This window comes from Berghia stephanieae, chromosome 1, assembly GCF_034508935.2.
Source record: "Berghia stephanieae isolate SIO BIC M18660-M18661 chromosome 1, UCSD_Bste_1.3, whole genome shotgun sequence".
Taxonomy (NCBI): Eukaryota; Metazoa; Mollusca; class Gastropoda; order Nudibranchia; family Aeolidiidae; genus Berghia; species Berghia stephanieae.
The window spans coordinates 73,658,602-73,676,101 of NC_088360.1; the positions used below are offsets into that span (position 1 = coordinate 73,658,602).

At 35.0% G+C, this 17,500-nt stretch overlaps 1 protein-coding gene across 3 annotated transcripts in view; it reads right to left on the bottom strand.

Annotated features, from left to right (window-relative positions):
* The window catches only part of LOC144956519 (uncharacterized), a 133,814-nt gene that overhangs the window by 10,003 nt on the left and 106,311 nt on the right, over positions 1-17,500 (bottom strand). For all 3 annotated transcript variants that reach the window (XM_078887081.1, XM_078887090.1, XM_078887071.1), the window contains 3 exons: positions 10,642-10,793; positions 9,541-9,829; positions 2,695-2,846 (listed from right to left, as the gene is read on the bottom strand). In XM_078887081.1, coding sequence (XP_078743207.1) covers positions 2,695-2,846; positions 9,541-9,829; positions 10,642-10,793 — 593 coding nt within the window. The remainder of the gene's footprint in view (positions 1-2,694; positions 2,847-9,540; positions 9,830-10,641; positions 10,794-17,500) is intronic.

The following is a 17,500-nucleotide window of genomic DNA, read 5'->3' on the forward strand; positions in this document are numbered from 1 at the left end:
CTCGTCCTTCAAATACCGGTCGATTAAAATGACCCTCATCTTGGCAAAATCTCTCAAATCTGGGACTTCGCGAAGCCCTAGGTTTGAGAGTTTTTGCCAAGGTGAGGGTCGTTTTAATCGATGATTATTTTGAAGGACGAGGAGGGGGGGGGGGGGGGGTTGGCCAAAAACAATTTAAAGCGTGTTGGGTTTTTTTTCATAGTACGACAGCTTTGTCCCCACAAACATCAGAAATCAGAAATATATTCATTGCCACACAGTGAAATCCCCAAGCCTTACAGTTCTAAAGTATTGAATCAAATTTTGTGTCTCCACAATAAATAAGACTCGTCATATTAATCCGAAAAGTACACACAAATCTACCACGACATAATAATATTATTATTATAAATCATATATTACCCCTATTACACACACACACACACACACACACACACGCGCGCGAGCGCGCTCACACATACCTCTATCACCACCACCTTTTCCAAGCTTTAACAAGCTTTACTACAGCCTTTAAGCAGATTCTCATTATAATATTCTCACGGGGTTTATCTTCTTAGCGGCCGGAAGACCTTGACTCAAATAGCACTTCCTAATTCCGTCAGGAATTTAGGCTTGCTTGCTCTTCTCATAATATTAAGTCGTCCTCGTGCGACCTTCTGCTTCTGACAACAAAGCATGTGTGTATATTTAGGCCCATGATACCCTCCTAATCACAACACATTCACTAATAGCAAAATAAAAAACTGAGCTTCTTTATTATTGTGTGTACAACAGCTAATCTCCACTTTGAGCAATGAACTAAGGCTAATACTGATAATAACCTTAATGCTTCTAATGCTATTAATACTATAAACCGTGCCTAACACCCCTCTCAAATAACTTGGCTTTCCTCATTCGCCTCCTCCTCCTCCTTTTCCTCGTCCTCCGCGACTCCTCTTCAAATCCTCAAATCCCTTTACACCTCTTCCCACTCACGAAGACATAATCTGTCTATTCTAGAGATTGTCTGCCTGGACTAAGGCAGACCTTGGCCAAACTGTGACGACCCTCGTTATAAAAGTGACTTCAATGATTTCACGGTATGCTATGGATTTGACCTGTTGCCTTGTCTGTTCTCTTTATGTATTTAGGATAAACCATAGTTTGTCCAGAGTTTAATTTTGACAGGCTTTTCAGTGACAAGGGATTGAAGATATTCTATGTTAATAATGTTATCAATTGTCAGAACAGCATGTAAATTGGAACGAGAGCCCAGGCTTGAGAGTTTTTTTAAAAACAAAATGAGGGTCATTTAAATCGATCGATATCTGAAGGACAAGTTTTATGGCCATTTTTTTAAAATACGTGTCTTCATAGGATACGGCATTTAACTGGTTAAAGCTATTTCAAAAGGAAAAGCGATTGGAAGGTTGGGAGTAAAACGTCGGGCAAATGGGACGGTCATACAAGGCGGTGCATATCGGGAAAACATTATTTCAATATGTTTGATAAAGGTATTTTTGTTTTGTTATCTTATTTCTGAAGCAGTGGTGCTGGAACAGTGTTTGTTTTGTTTCTTTTGTTGTTGTTTTTTTTTTTTTTTTGTTTGTTTGTTTTTGTTTTTTTTTGTTTGGGTTTTATTTATCTATTTTATTTTTTTAAATATTTTTTTAAAAGCTGAAATAGCATATAGAAATATTAGACTTGACTAGAGATTGAACTTCAGATTTCGGTTTGCCAACTATTGCAATTTAGAACTCAATATTTTGTGGACCAATGTCATAGAACGACATACAAAAATAGGATCCAACTTGTTAGGATATGGTATATTTGAGTGAATGCCTGGGTAAGGCTTCACCTGAGTGTTGACATTGTCCTTAAACACGCATTGCAAAACATGGACTTGGCTGGACGTGTTATTACTCAGGTCTTCTCTCTCTCTCTCTCTCTCTCTCTCTCTCTCCTCTCTCTCTCTCTCTCTCTCTATATATATATATATATATATATATATAATATATATATATATATATATATATATATATATATTTCTTTCTCTCTCGCTTTCTATCTATCTCTATCTCAGCTCTTCTCTCTCTCTCTCTCTCTCTCTCTCTCTCTCTCTCTCTCTCTCTCTCCCCTCTCTCGCTTCTCTCACAATACTATTAACATTGGGTTTAATGGTCTCAAAAATAAAATCAGTGTAATTCTCTTCTTCCAACACAAATATTACCAAATAACAGTCGACTCGTGTGGTGAGAAATATAAATATTGATAAATAAAATGACTTGACGCAGGGGATGGAAGGGAATAGCTATGTGGTCTAGTGGTGTGACACTTGGAAGGTCCTGGGTTTGAGTCTCGTCGGCGCATAGTTGAGTCCTTGGAGAAGGCTCTTGACTTACATTCTCCCTCCGTACTAGGTGTAAAACGAGTACTTGGTCGTTAACAGCGTTGTCTTTGTCCAAAAAATTGTAATATCGCCTGAGGCGTCATGTCCCGTTCTAAATTTTACGTGTTGCTGTTGGCCAGGGACCCCTTGTAAAGCGCTTTGAGCACGTTTAGTGGATATTGCGCTATATAAAAAAGCTCAATAAAAATATAAACCATTCATTCATTCAGACAATAATAATTCATTTATCCATTCATTCATTCATTCGTTCGTTCATTAATTCATTCATCCATTCATTTTCTCGTTCATTCGTCGATTTGACTGACCTGTACTCTAGATTCAGGCAGGTTAATTTTAAGAGCCACCTCCTCCCTCATGAAGATGTCAGGGTATCTCGTCTTCGAAAACAAGTTTTCTAGAATGTCCAGCTGAGAGCGCGTGAAGGTGGTTCTCTCTCGACGCTGCTTTCGGGGATTTGCTGTGAATAGAAAAAGTTATAAGAAATGGTCATTACATTATACTACACTACAAATTTGTCAGGAGTAAGTCCAATGTCTTCTCTAGTCTGCTATGGGTAGGTCAAACGAAACGTGGAGGTGATTTATGGAGTTACCATCGATAGACAGACAGACAGACAGATGATAGATAGACAGAGAGATAGACAAACAGACAGACATACATATAGATAGATAGATAGATAGATAGATAGATAGATAGATTATTATTATTTATATATTATTAATTATTATTATATATTATTATTATTATTATTATTATTATTATTATTATTATATATCATCGTATTATTATTATTATTATTATTATTATTATTATTATTATTATTATTATTATTATTATTATATTATTATATTATTATTATTATTATTATTATTATTATTATTATTATTATTATTATTATTATTATTATTATTATTATTATTATTATTATTATTATTATTATTATTATTATTATTATTATTATTATTACTTGTATCCGTGAGTAAGGGGGCGAGAAACTTCTACCTCATATCATAATCAATTAAAAGATGCCACAGATCCATAGAAACTCTTCATTGTGAATTTCAAATAATTCGCCTGAAATTCATGACGTTTTACAACGGTATACAATACAATGTCGAACGTTGGTACACACACACACACACACACACACACACACACACACACACACACTTGTTCAGATCTTTATCAACGAGTAAAATACTATTTCATTTCAAACACCGAAACACAAAAATAATCCGAATCGCCATCGCCATCATTCATGGTTCACCATCATCAGGTCCTTTGTCACACAATAATTGTACCTGATAACAATGTATTGGAGTTGTAGAGACGAAACGACGGACGTGTTGAATGTCAACAGTTATTGTTCTCTTTGGTACCTAATGTTACGTTTATCATTATTATTTTTGTCATATTTTTTTTCATCGATGAACTATAACAGTCCTTCCGTCATCTCGTTAGCTATTCGCAAAAATGACAAAACACCTATTCTCGTTTTCCCCAGGAAGCTTTAAGATCGGATGTTATGGTTAAATTGAGCTGTAACTCGACGGCTCTGCGGTGAGGGTGTCTCTTGTCTTGTCACAAACACAAAAGTCACGCGATGCTAACCATGTTCCGTGGCCGGATTGGTGACAGTGATTGTTAAAAAAATATATTTCCGACGTTATGTCCTTGGGTAAGGTACTGAACACACATTACCTCATTCGACTCGGGTGTGAATGAGTACCTGGTTATAGATAGTGAGAGATGTGTTTGTACAAAAAAGGACGTCTAAAAGGAGGTCGGTACTGTAGGAAATGGAAGTATAGTACTATATGGTCAGCTCGGAGAATAGATAAAATATTGTGAATCGCATTGAGCATGGTAAATCCGTGGAAATGCTCTCTAAAAATATTCAAATTTATTTTATTTCATTTATCTCACGACTCCGGTGTGTATAAATTAAACGTCTCAACCCAAAGACTTCAAAGAGGAGTCAAGTTTAAGATTTCAAGTTAATTTTCCAATGTATGAGGTAAATATTTTTGAGCTAAAATTGAAAAACAGATATTTTGTCATTGTATGAGAGAAGATGGAGTACTATGAAGGTTTCCAGCTAATGAGATTGGACAGTAAACATTGTCGCGATCGCCCAAGTCATCTCTGACGATTCATTTATTTATTAGATGGCTGTCGATCCGTTTAAACGACTTGTGGATGGAAGAGCGACATATAATTACAAAACAAGGACAGATTCAGATGAGGAAAATGGAAAGAAAATAACATAAATAGCCTTTATTTTTATTTTTTTAATGTGCCTTGTGACTGATGTTTATCGTTAAGGAAATGATGTTTGTATATACAGTGGAACCCTAGCAATTCGACATCACTTCGCGTGATTCGCTTCATATTAAACTCTATATCCAGAAAGTTTAATATCCCCCCCCCCTCTCTCCTCTCTCTCTCTCTCTCTCTCTCTCTCTCTCTCTCTCTCTCTCTCTTCTCTCTCTGTATCGTATGTCTCTCTTCTCTCTCTCTCTCTCTCTCTCTCTCTCTCTCTCTCTCTCTCTCTCTCTCTCTCTCTCTTTCTTTCTTACTTTCTAATTTAGTTTATTAACTCTAACTTTTCCGTAAAATCGATTTTTAAAGCAACCACTACTAGAACAAGATTGATTAAGTGTATTTGGTTGTACATATTTCCTCAGAGCCGCAAGACGAGTTCAGATCGATATCTTGCTAATATCATAATGAAAATATTGACACAGATGACACATGATTTTCTTTTTAAAATAAAAAAGAAAACATAGAAATACAAGGGGTAGAAGGGACTTGTATAACTAACTGTTACAGGCTGCGAATGGAGACTGTGGGATATATTATATTGATAGGACGTATTTGTTGTGTTGGATATCATGGTGGTAACCCTTTATTTTGCTCTATATTGATGGTATCGGCCTAGAATGTTGCTACTTTATTTCCTTATTCATGTTGCTGTTGTTGTTGTTGTTGTTGTTGTTGTTGTTGTTGTTGTTGTTGTTGTTGTTTTGTTGTTGTTGCTGGTGTTGCTCTTGTCTTAGGTATTTGGTCATCGAATATCATTTTCCGACATGATAAGTGTGCAAATAAGTACACATCGTCATTTTCCTTTCCTTTCTTTATTATTCATTTATTTAGTTTGTTAATGTTTTTCGTTCATGCTAAATTATATTTTATTATTGTTGCTATTGCTGATTTTTGTTTTGTTTGTTTTTAATCTTAATTATTTATGTTTTCTTTCATCTAAATTTATGACCCTGAATTTTCTTACAGGTACGGATATCGCTTGCAGTGATGTGACATGAATTGACACAAACACCCTTTAACTATAAGCCCAATGGTTAAGAGTTTTTGCCGAGATGAGGATCATTTTAATCGATCAACATAATTTGAAGGACGAGTTTTCTGGCCCAAATTTTCGGACACGTGTTTTTACATTGTGCGGCAGAATGATAACTAGAAATAAAGTAGCGGAATATGTGGACATGCAATGTGTATCGAAGGCTGTGAGAAAGTCATTAATCATCCTGATGATGATAATTAGACATTCAAACTCAACGCTATCTCCGTGCCAGAGCGGAAACAGGCAGCCTTTTCATGCTTAAGTGTTATGCCAATCACAGAGGCCTGCTTTATACAATCGGACGTGAGTGTCAGTTTGAAGAACAGACAGACAGGCAGACTGACTGACAGACACACTGCAATAGGAAGATAGACAGAAAGTCAAAATAAGAGTCTGACAGATTGAAGGAGGAGCGGATTTTCCACCCGAGTATAGAGAATAATTTTCCCAGAACGTGTGTGTGTGTGTGTGTGTGTGTGTGTGTGTGTGTAAGAGAGAGAGATAGAGAGAGAGAGAGTTTATGTGTGTGTGTGTGTATGTGTGTGTGTCTTTTCTATACTTAAATCGATGCTAACGTGTTATTTATTGGTCACTAAAGACTTAACAGTCGTATGGACCATAACTATAACTATCACTACATTAAAAAAAAAAAACAACAACAACAATAACAATAGCGGCAACAGCGGTTACGACAACAAAAATAGCAATTGCGGGCACGTGAGGCAATTTCTTAACTATAAACACATCATTATAAGTCAATTCTATTTCAATCCTTATCGAGCGTTAAAACATTACATTATAAATATGTGCCTAGAAACAGAAGATATGTGACTTTCATGATAGAGAAAGGAGGGTAGAAAGAATACTTGACGAATTGTTAACATGGATGAATACAGGGAACTGAAACAGCTTGATATGAACATCTTTGGAAAGGGAGATTTAGAGGACGAAGATGCCATGCCAATCGGAAAGGCAGAGATAGAGAATAGACTGGATACTCGGTCGGAATCCGGTAGATTTATGTCAATGTGGTAAGAGAGATTAACTTTTTGACAAATTCATTCGAGCCCTAAATTAGATTTCTACTCAGTTCGTTTCTTTTTTTGTTACTTACTAATAAATCAAGGTTGTTCGATATTCTTTACAAGCATTCTCCGTGTCTAAAGAGAGCTTCCAAACTAAAAGAGTTTCTTGTGTTCTCCACCTTCTTAAGTTCTAACCTCAGTGGACCTAAATCTTTCAAATTCAATCCCCCTCTCTCCTTTAACGCGTTCTCTTCGTTTATTCGATATAATCCAATATTTGAGATGGACCCCTTATTTTTTCAAAATATAAAAAAACAAAAACTTTTATGAAAATCCACATTCAAACTTCTTTCCGGTGTGACGTCTTCACGCCACAGATTTCCTTCCTTCCGCCCATTTTCACCGGCTAGCTTGCCTTGCCTTCCGCCATCCCGGGCACTTTCTTCAAATTATCGTCAGCTCTCGTCAGTCCGTCAAACACAAGAGAAGTAACTCAGTTGTTTGTGTGTATGAGTGTGTGTGTGTGTATGTGTTTGTGAGTGTGTGTGTGTGTGTGTGTGTGTGTGTGTGTAAGAAAGAGAGTGTGTGTGTGTGTTATGGTTTGAAATTTGGGGGTCTATGCTAAGTGACAGTCTCATAAAAATGCAATTTTCCCCTTTGAAAACAGGGGCGTCCGTGAATGGGGTCGGACCGTGACACCATGAATAGATAGAGGGTATGGGTGAGACGTTGGCCTCAGAGGCGAAGGGGTTGAGAGGGCGCCCGATGGAAAGACGAACGCCCGGCCCGAAAATGAAATATGGTCTGAAAGGACGGGAAGAAATAGGAAGAGAAGAACAGAGAATACGGGGACACGGTTATATGGTTTGTATACGGTTTACAAGTCTTGCTGTGAAGCTCTAATACGAAATGATCTTGAATTGTTTCTTAGTGTTAGACATTGGCAAAGAACATACTGGGACAGGATTGTATTTTTACAATTCTTCTTTTCTTTCTTCTGTCTCTGTGTGCGTGGAATAAGGGGGGGGGGGGGGGCGGGGATGTGTGTGGAGGGAGTAGGTGGTGTTTGTGTGTAAAATGATCTGATTGAATTTCAGAAAGAGAACAGAACTGATGAAGATAGGGAGAGATAGAGTTAGAGATAGAGATAGATAGATAGATAGATAGATAGATAGATAGATAGATAGATAGATAGATAGATAGATAGATAGATAGATAGATAGATAGATAGATAGATAGATAGATAGATAGATAGATAGATAATAGATAGATAATAGATAGATAGATAGATAGATAGATAGATAGATAGATAGATAGATGATAGATAGATAGATAGATAATAGATAGATAGATAGATATAGATAGATAGATAGATAGATAGATGATAGATAGATAGATAGATAGATAGATAGATAGATAGATAGATAGATAGATAGATAGATAGATAGATAGATAGATAGATAGATAGATAGATAGATAGATAGATAGATAGATAGATAGATAGATAGATAGATAGATAGATAGATAGATAGATAGATAGATAGATAGATAGATAGATAGATAGATAGATAGATAGATAGATAGATAGATAGATAGATAGATAGATAGATAGATAGATAGATAGATAGATAGATAGATAGATAGATAGATAGATAGATAGATAGATAGATAGATAGATAGATAGATAGATAGATAGATAGATAGATAGATAGATAGATAGATAGATAGAGGGAGCAACAACATATCAACAAAATGAATGGAGTAAGTAAGTATGTTTGTGTGTGAGTGTGTTTATTTGTTTGTGTGTGTGTGTGTGTGTGTTTGCTTATGTTTGTGTACACGTCCAGATAATAGATAACAAAATCAATATCAACCAGATTTATATGAAAATATTTTCTCATTTTCAAATCATTGTATGTAAATATGAAAGAGCTATTGAACGAATCTGCATCAAATTTGTTTTATATTGAATTCCGCTCTAAAATTAACAAGTTAAAATGAATACATACTTGAGCGAGTCAAGAGTTCGCCGTCCCTACAAAAAGGTGTCGCTTCAGAGAATCTTTTTAACTTGGGCGTTGTACCCTTTGTGTAGGGGATGAATGCTACACCAATGATCAGGGGATTAGGGCATTAACTGGCATGTAGTGGAAGAATTTTGCTGAAGTTCATTCCGCATGTCTCTTTTGGAATTGTACGCGCTATAACTTTGTTTGGGGTTTGTTGCTTTTTTTCATTTTTTTTTTTCAGGGTTTTTATTTTGTGAATGAATGTGGTGTTTACGTTATGGTGTGAATGGCTAGTCAGGAGATGTAGATATGTGTACTTGTGATTAATGGGTCTGGTATTTTCTTTATAATTAGGGGGGGGGGGGTAATTCAAAATTTGCTTACATAAACCAATTATATTTTCATCAGTGTTAGTTGATTTTTTTGACCAAACGATTGACTGATCGATCGATGGAATGATTGATTGATTGACTGATCGATCGATGGAATGATTGATTGATTGATTGATTGATTGATTGATTGGTTGATTGATTGATTGATTGGTTGATTGATTGATTGATTGATTGATTGATTGATTGATTGATTGATTGATTGATTGATTGATTGATTGATTGATTGATTGATTGATTTGTTTAATAAAACATCAGTCTGCTTTTATTACGACTTCAAAGTATCATTTGACGGTGTGGATGGAGGTGGTGGCAAACGAATAATTCTAGATAAATCCAAATCTAATCAGCTGTAGTATGTACTTACAGAACATGTCATTCTGGTAGCCCATGGCAGGGTGAAGTAGATCCACATTAGGTGTACTCAGAGACAGGCCATTGACGCTGTAGGGAGACGGCTTGGGGGAATGGCTATGTCCCAGGGTGTGGCTGGATGGATGGACGTGCGAATGGCTGTGAGGGACGGGAGGGTAGGCCATGCTAGCCATGCTGTGGATGTCGTGAGATGGAGGAGTCAGGTTGTTGACGTCGGAGAGCTGGTTGTGATTGGCGTGGACCGGGAGAGGGATCTGAGGGAGGGAGCTGAGTTGGTTGACCTGAAAAGAAAAATATAGGGATAATAATGATCGGAAGAAGTTGAAATGAGGGAATTTTATTCACTTTAAGTAAGAGACCAGAGAGAAAGAGAGAGAGAGAGAGAGAGAGAGAGAGAGAGAGAGGGGGGGGGGAGAGAGAGAAGGGGGGGGGGAGAGAGAGAAGAGGAGAGAGAGAAAAAGAGGGAGAGGGTGAAGGGAGAAAGAGAAGGGGAGAGAAAGAGAGAGAGAGAGAGGGGGGGGGGGATAAGGGAGAGAAGAAGGAGGTGCAGAGAGATCAAGCATCCTTTCGATAATGACAAACATTCACCTGGTCAATGTGGAAAAATAAAGATAAAAAACACATCCAAAGAGATGAGGAGAGAATCTGTCCAAGCATACTGGTCTTGGATTCATTTTGGGTAATAATTATTTTCTTTCTGTTGGGGATGGGGGGGGGGATTTTTTGAAGCAGGGAAAGAGGGGGTGGGCGGGGGCGGGGGAATGGGGGTTGATAACTGACAAAGCAACAATTGAAAAAAAAGTAAATTATATTTTTTTTCCACAGCTTAAATAATTGTGAACAAAAGACGTACATTGTATTCTGGGTTGTTGTTTTTTTTAATAAAAAGATGAATGAATAAATAGATTTGAAAATAAATGAATAAATAAATAAATAGATAAATAAATAAATAAATAAATAAATAAATAAATAAATAAATAAATAAATAAATAAATAAATAAATAAATAAATAAATAAATAAATAAATGAGAAGGACAAAAATCTCATTTGGCATTCGGCCGGGTGACATTTTAAGAACATTCCGATTTCTCACCTGGTCTAGGCTAGAATGCTGGGTGTGGTCCAGGCCGTGTTGAGGTTGCTGTTGGTGGTGGTGATGGAGATGGGAGGTCTGAACGTGAGAGAAAATGGGGGCGTGGTGGGATCGGAGGTCGGTTTGACTAGGGTACGCCTCGCCTTGCCAGTCTGGTGGAGAAAAGAGAGAAATAAATAAATTAATCAATTAAATAACTAATTAAAAATATCACGCCCTTCCGACACGACATTATAAGATATCGCCGCCTAGGCATTCCACGAAGGAATATAGATAATTCATCAAACAAGATATCTGATGTCAACAGGAATCACCCATGTTGTCCGAGTGAGCAAATTGAGGGGTTAATAATCAATTAAATAAATTGAATGAATATGAGCATCGCTCTTCAAAAATTAGTCATGATGCGCTTATAAAGTTTCATGTATTCACCGGCATGTCTTATTTCTTCTTCGCCCCCCCCCCCCCCCCAACCCTCATATTATCATCTTCATGTTTGAATAGGCCTCTTTTGTAAAGGAACGCCGTTGTCTTCCTCAGCTTTGTCAGAGACCCATACAGTTCGCTCTGCAGAGGTGGTGGTACCAGGAACAAAAATCCTCTCTTGCAGGGCAAACACAAAGACTCAACCATGCGTCGCTCAGATTCTCAGATTGGGAATCGAACCCAGGACTATCCGAACCGAAGGGGAGTTTCATATCACAAGTCCACACAGCCGCACAATAAAAAGTCTGGATTCAGGCGATAAGTTAGCGAAGGCTATGTATTGTTGGTGTTGCTGTGCTCGTGATTTTTACACATCAAATTGTTTTCAATTTTGTTAGAAAATCATTAATTCAAGTATCGATCCGTTGAAATGACTCGCAACATGCCGGGCTAGAAAACTCTCAAACCCGAAGCTTCAACGAGATTTTCCGACAAGTTGAGAGTAATTTTAATCGATTGATAATTCCAGTAAAAAAAAAGTTTGGGTTCTGGTCAGAGTGTATCGAAATGTCTTGTCACAATAGGGAAGAATCGTGGTGGAGGTGGTGGCGACGATGATGATGATAATGATGATTATGACGACGACGACGACGACGATGATGATGATGATGATCATGATGATGATGATGATGTCAATTAAGATATGACGCCGGCGATTGTTTTACGGATGCTATGTGTGATGTTACCGACACGAATATTATGACAATGAAAAAACGTGGACGGCAAAATTGACAAGAAAGACAAAGGACGACTAAACAGTGGATGACAGTAACTAGAACGATTTCTCGACACGACCTCCAACAATACACCACAATGCCATCCAAGTCTTAGCTTCAGCTTCAAGTCAGAGCAAAAATAATTAATCCCTTAGTCACGTCAGAGATTAGCGCCTTGGAGATGTAAACAACGAGTCTATCCTTCTTTCAATTTTAATGACAAAATAAAAGTACATAATACATACATCTCTCCGTTTCTTCCCCCTTCCGGTTCTCTTCCAAGTTTGTTTATTTTGTGAATCAAAACTCCCCCCCCCCCCCCCCCCACACACACACCATCTTATTTTCCAGCTTCACGATACCACGGTCCTCCCCCACCAACCCACCTCATTCGATTCCAATATCAGACTACAGCGATCAGTGTTTGCTTACAGTGAACGTAATATTCTTATTATCGATGTTTTGCCTCTGCTGTCTGCTTTCAATTAATCAAAAATAGCAACACAACCCACTAAAATCACCACTAAGCATGCATCACCAGACCAGCATCATCTTCATAATCATCATCATCAGCAGCAGCAGCATCATCAAAATTTCCCATCTTGCAGTGGCGGCTCGTTTGTTTACCATATTGGCGACAAAGCCGCTTTTCAAACTCATTAATTTTCTTTAGGATTAAGCTGGGCTTTTGACTAACATTGCGAGAATTGACATAGTGCTCAACAGCTCAGCTTTCGCTGTCTAAGACGCCGAATGTTAATATTATAATCACGACTTAATCTGTTTGAAAATCCATGTGTGGCAAAAATTCCCAAAGTAGTTCTAATCTTTCTCTCTGGCGTAACATGTGATGTTTATTAAGCAGTATTAAGACCAATAAATGTAACGGGGACATAAAAAAACTGAAAGTTAAAATAAAAACGAAATTAAACTCAATGTACTGGTTTTATAACTATCATCTCAACATAGTTTCATCTAAACTTTATTGTTATTGTCATTATTATTACTATTCCATTGTCATCTTACTTTCCGCTTATCCTTTTTTACTTTCACTTTCACCTTTCAGCCCCGTACACAAGTCTGGATATTCCCGATTGTTCTCAGACTTTAATCTTCTTTCCGGCTCTTAGCAGATCATCTCCTCTGGGGATTTCCGCTATGCAGACCTTAATCGGATGGGCCTTTACCAACAATAAGAGGATGTAAGCCTGAATCCGCTTTCTTAAGAGAGTTTTAAAGTAAATTCCAACAAATCCTAAGCTTTCGATAATATAAAATAGACCCTCTCCCAGGCTAGTCGCTCATTTCACCATTCCGAGTTCATGAGACGTCCAGTATTACTAGTGATGCTCGTCCTATAACGGAATGGATGAATTTTTATCATGTGAATTCATCGATACATCGTGTTCAAAATATTTCAATTTTGATAACGGATACACGGAGAGTACTTTCTAAATGTGATTTTGGAATTTTTATGACTTCTTACGGAATGTTCACGATTCATATGTTGGGATCTACAAATCATATCTAATATTGTAATACATAGGGATGCTTGTTTCCAGTAATACTTGGGAAGCGCTGGATAAAATGTTTCTTCTTAAGGCCTTTAGCATGTGATTCTATGACAGTTTACCACGAATTATGTGATGCACTATGAGTTAGGAATGATATGGAAATAAAACAAATGTTCATATTTCTCATCGCTAAGCGAAAGGAGACTTTTTGAATTTAAAAAACGAAACAATTTTTTTTAAACAACACCAAAAACAAAACAAACAACAAAAAAATAAAATCCACCTGATTGCATTCTGTATAAACATAATTGTATGCAGCTTGTCTCGGTTTTCGTGATCGTGACTTTATGTGCAAGAATAACAAAATTAATAACATTTAATTATTTCTTGGCACACCATGCGAATGTTGCGCACAAAGTAACTGTTCTATTCCGTGTATATCTACCTTCTCCCAATCTCTCATACTATATCAAAATTCCAAATAACATTTCTGGCCTTTTTCAAGCATTCCACATTGAAAGAGCGTGTATTTTAATAGTCTAGTTTAATAGAACAATACAAAATTTAAAATGTCAATGGTGATTCCATTTGAATGTAAAATGAAACAGGTACGCTGAGTAGTTAGGAATGCATTTCTATTTATACAAAACGTTTCATAATGGTTACCATCATGATCATCATCATGATCATCATCATCATGATGATGATCATCATCATCATCATCATATCATCATATCATCATCATCATCATCATCATCATCATCATCATCATCATCATCTCTCTCTCTTCCTTTTTTTATCTATCTATCTATCTATCTATCTATCTATCTATCTATCTATCTATCTATCTATCTATCTATCTATCTATCTATCTATCTATCAAGGTAGCTAGCTAGCTCTCTACCTGTCTATCTATTTCTCTATCTTGTCCTTTTAAAAAATGCGGATTTTACGACCTACTACTCGTTGAGGACTACCCCCCCCCCCCCCCCCCGACCCAATATATTGATTAGGTAGGAACATATTATTATTATTATATTATTATTATTATTATTATTATTATTATTATTATTATTATTATTATTATTATTATTATTATTATTATTATTATTATTATTTATTATTATTATTATTATTATTATTATTATTATTATTATATTATTATTATTATTTATTATTATTATTATTATTATTATATTATTATTATATTATTATTATTATTATTATTATTATTATTATTATTATTATTATTATTATTATTTATTATTATTATTATTATTTATATTATATTATTATTACTATTATTATTATTACTATTATTATTATATCATTATTATTATTATTGTTATTATTATTATTATTATTATTATTATTATTATTATTATCATCATCATCATCATTATTAAGAGAAAAGAATATATCATATAATTCTCAATGAGCTCAAAAAAGCAAAATTCCTCATCACTGATCATTCTAACTAAAAGTTCACATTTTGCCATCTGATTCAACTCAACAAAATACCGAATGGAGGTTTCGAGTCACAGATAAAACGTTTTCCTACCGGCATTACACTTTATTCCATAAGAAACAGAACGTGAAAAGGTGAGTAACGAACCGATTTCTATGCACGTGCGAAAGGCGAACACATTCAAACACTAATACATTCAAATTTGAAAGCAGAAAAAAAAAATAAATAAAAAATAAAAATCAACCTGTCGTTTGTCACATAAATTGAGGACAAAGAAACGTTTACCTCTCACGATATTGTCAACAAATTATATGAGTGTCACACCAGTTCGCTTTGCCTTTCTTCCCAACAAAAACATCTTTCTTCTTAATATTTTCCTGTTTGATAATTAATCAAAGTTTTATTTCGCCGTCAATCTTTTCACCCAATTCACCGATGGAATAAAAATTTATGCTCAATTTATTTTCAATCCAACAAAACGACAACATTCTCCGAGACTTTCTATTCCTCCGTACTGCTCACGACTGTTTCATCATCCATTCATTCATGGCTTATTTATTGCCTAGCCAGATTTGGATTTCTTCATTCAGAGAATGTTCAATAATAATTTTTGCCAGTTCACATTTTAGTTTTTGTTAGTTATTTTATTCACTTATTTACTAATTAATCAATTAATTTGTTTACTTATTGATCTAAGTTTTATTTATTGATATTTATCGATCTATTTATTTAATTATATTTTCTTTATTATATTTATCTATTTATTTATCTATTCATTCATTCATGTTTTCTTCATTATCTATTCATAATTGTATTATTCATTTATTTATCATTTATCTGTTTATCTAATATATCTATTTATTGGTCTATATCTTTAATTAACAATTGTCCGCCAATTTGTAATTTAAAATCGTTTTGTTACTTATAATTAATGATGATAATAATGATGATATTATTAATGATGATATATTTATTATTATTATTATTATTATCATCATCATCATCATCATCATCATCATCATCATCATCATCATCATCATCATCATCATCATCATCATCATCATCATCATATTATTATTATTATTATATTATTATTATTATTATTTTATTATTATTATTATCGTTATTATTATTATTATCATTATTATTATTATTAATAATATTATTATTATTACCATCATCATCATCACCATCAACAATGTTAAAGTTTTGAAGATTGGGATTGTAGTTTGTTTTTGTTTTTCGTTTTTTAGTTATTTGTTTCGTTGTTATGTTGTTGTTGTTTTTGTGGTGTGTTTGGTTGTTTTGCTTTGATTAATAGTTTTTTGGGGTTTTTTTTTTCAACGTAGAAACACTTTCTTTTAATTAAAAATAATGGTTTTATTTTAACTTTCATTTATATGACTTAACATGCCCGTTTTAGGCGCATATTACTTATTTCAAAAAATTAATATCACAGTCACGCGCACAGGAATAAAAAGAAACAAAACAAGCATAAGAATCTGTCCTTTATGCGGTGGTCTTTGGGTCGAATTTTCTGCAGCTGATTACTATACACGGTAATATCAATCAAGATCTGTTTTCAAAGTTCTTTCTATGTAAAATTGAATTATTCGCCCTATTTTTAGAAGTTTTCAATGGAGTGAATACATTTTTAACGCGTTCCTATTTCCGGCCCGAACTAGAATTTTATGACGCCAACATCCGCCTTTAACTTTCATACAATCATCACGGATTTTTGAAATATTATGTCGTATCACCACACAAACAAAAAAGATAATGTCAAGAAATTGAGTTTCATCTAACATTTGAAATTGAGTTTTTAAAAAAATAATAATAAAATAAAAGGAAACGAAAGAAAGTTTTAGAGAGCAAAAATTGGATGAAAATGTCAGTTGACATTGAGAGTAAGATATTGATGGTATAATTATTACAGTCTTTTCCTTGTCTGTTTGTTTTCTATCGCTACTTTCACTTTCACGCCTCGTCAAGTTGATTCATTCGTTTAACCAGTAAACTGTTGTACTCTGGAAAATTAAAAACACGTATTAAAAAATGTAGTCAGAAAACTCGTCCCTCAAATATCAATAGATTTAAATGACCCTCTTCTTGGCAAAAACTCTCAAACCTGGGACCTCGCGAGGTCCCAAGTTTGAGAGTTTTGCCAAGAAGAGGATCATATAAATCGATTAATATTTGAGGGACGAGTTTAATGGCTAAATTTTTTAATACGTGTTTTTAATTTTCAGAGTAAGGCAGTTAACTGGTTCATTTTTTTATTTTTTTTTAAAGGGGGGAAAGGGGGGGGGGGGAGAGGACGTGGCGTGCGTGCCCTTCTTCGAGAGGAGTGTTGGGCTATTCTTGTGCATTTCTATTGAGTATTGCAGCGTCTTTTGTGAAGCGTGTGATTGGTTCATAATGATTTAATGAGTACATCACGCTGTTACAGTTCACACTTTGGCTTTGGTTATTGTTACACCGGCTAATTCTCTTGTGGCTTTCACTGACTGGGGAATGATCAAATTTTAATTCCGCTTGTTCCACTGTGTCACTAAAGTTACCAATACTACATGCGACTAACGTGGTTGACTTTTCTAGTTTGATTTTAATGTTATTTTCTTTTTAATTCAATATTTCCTCTCTTTCTATTCAGTTTTATTTATTTATGTGTATAT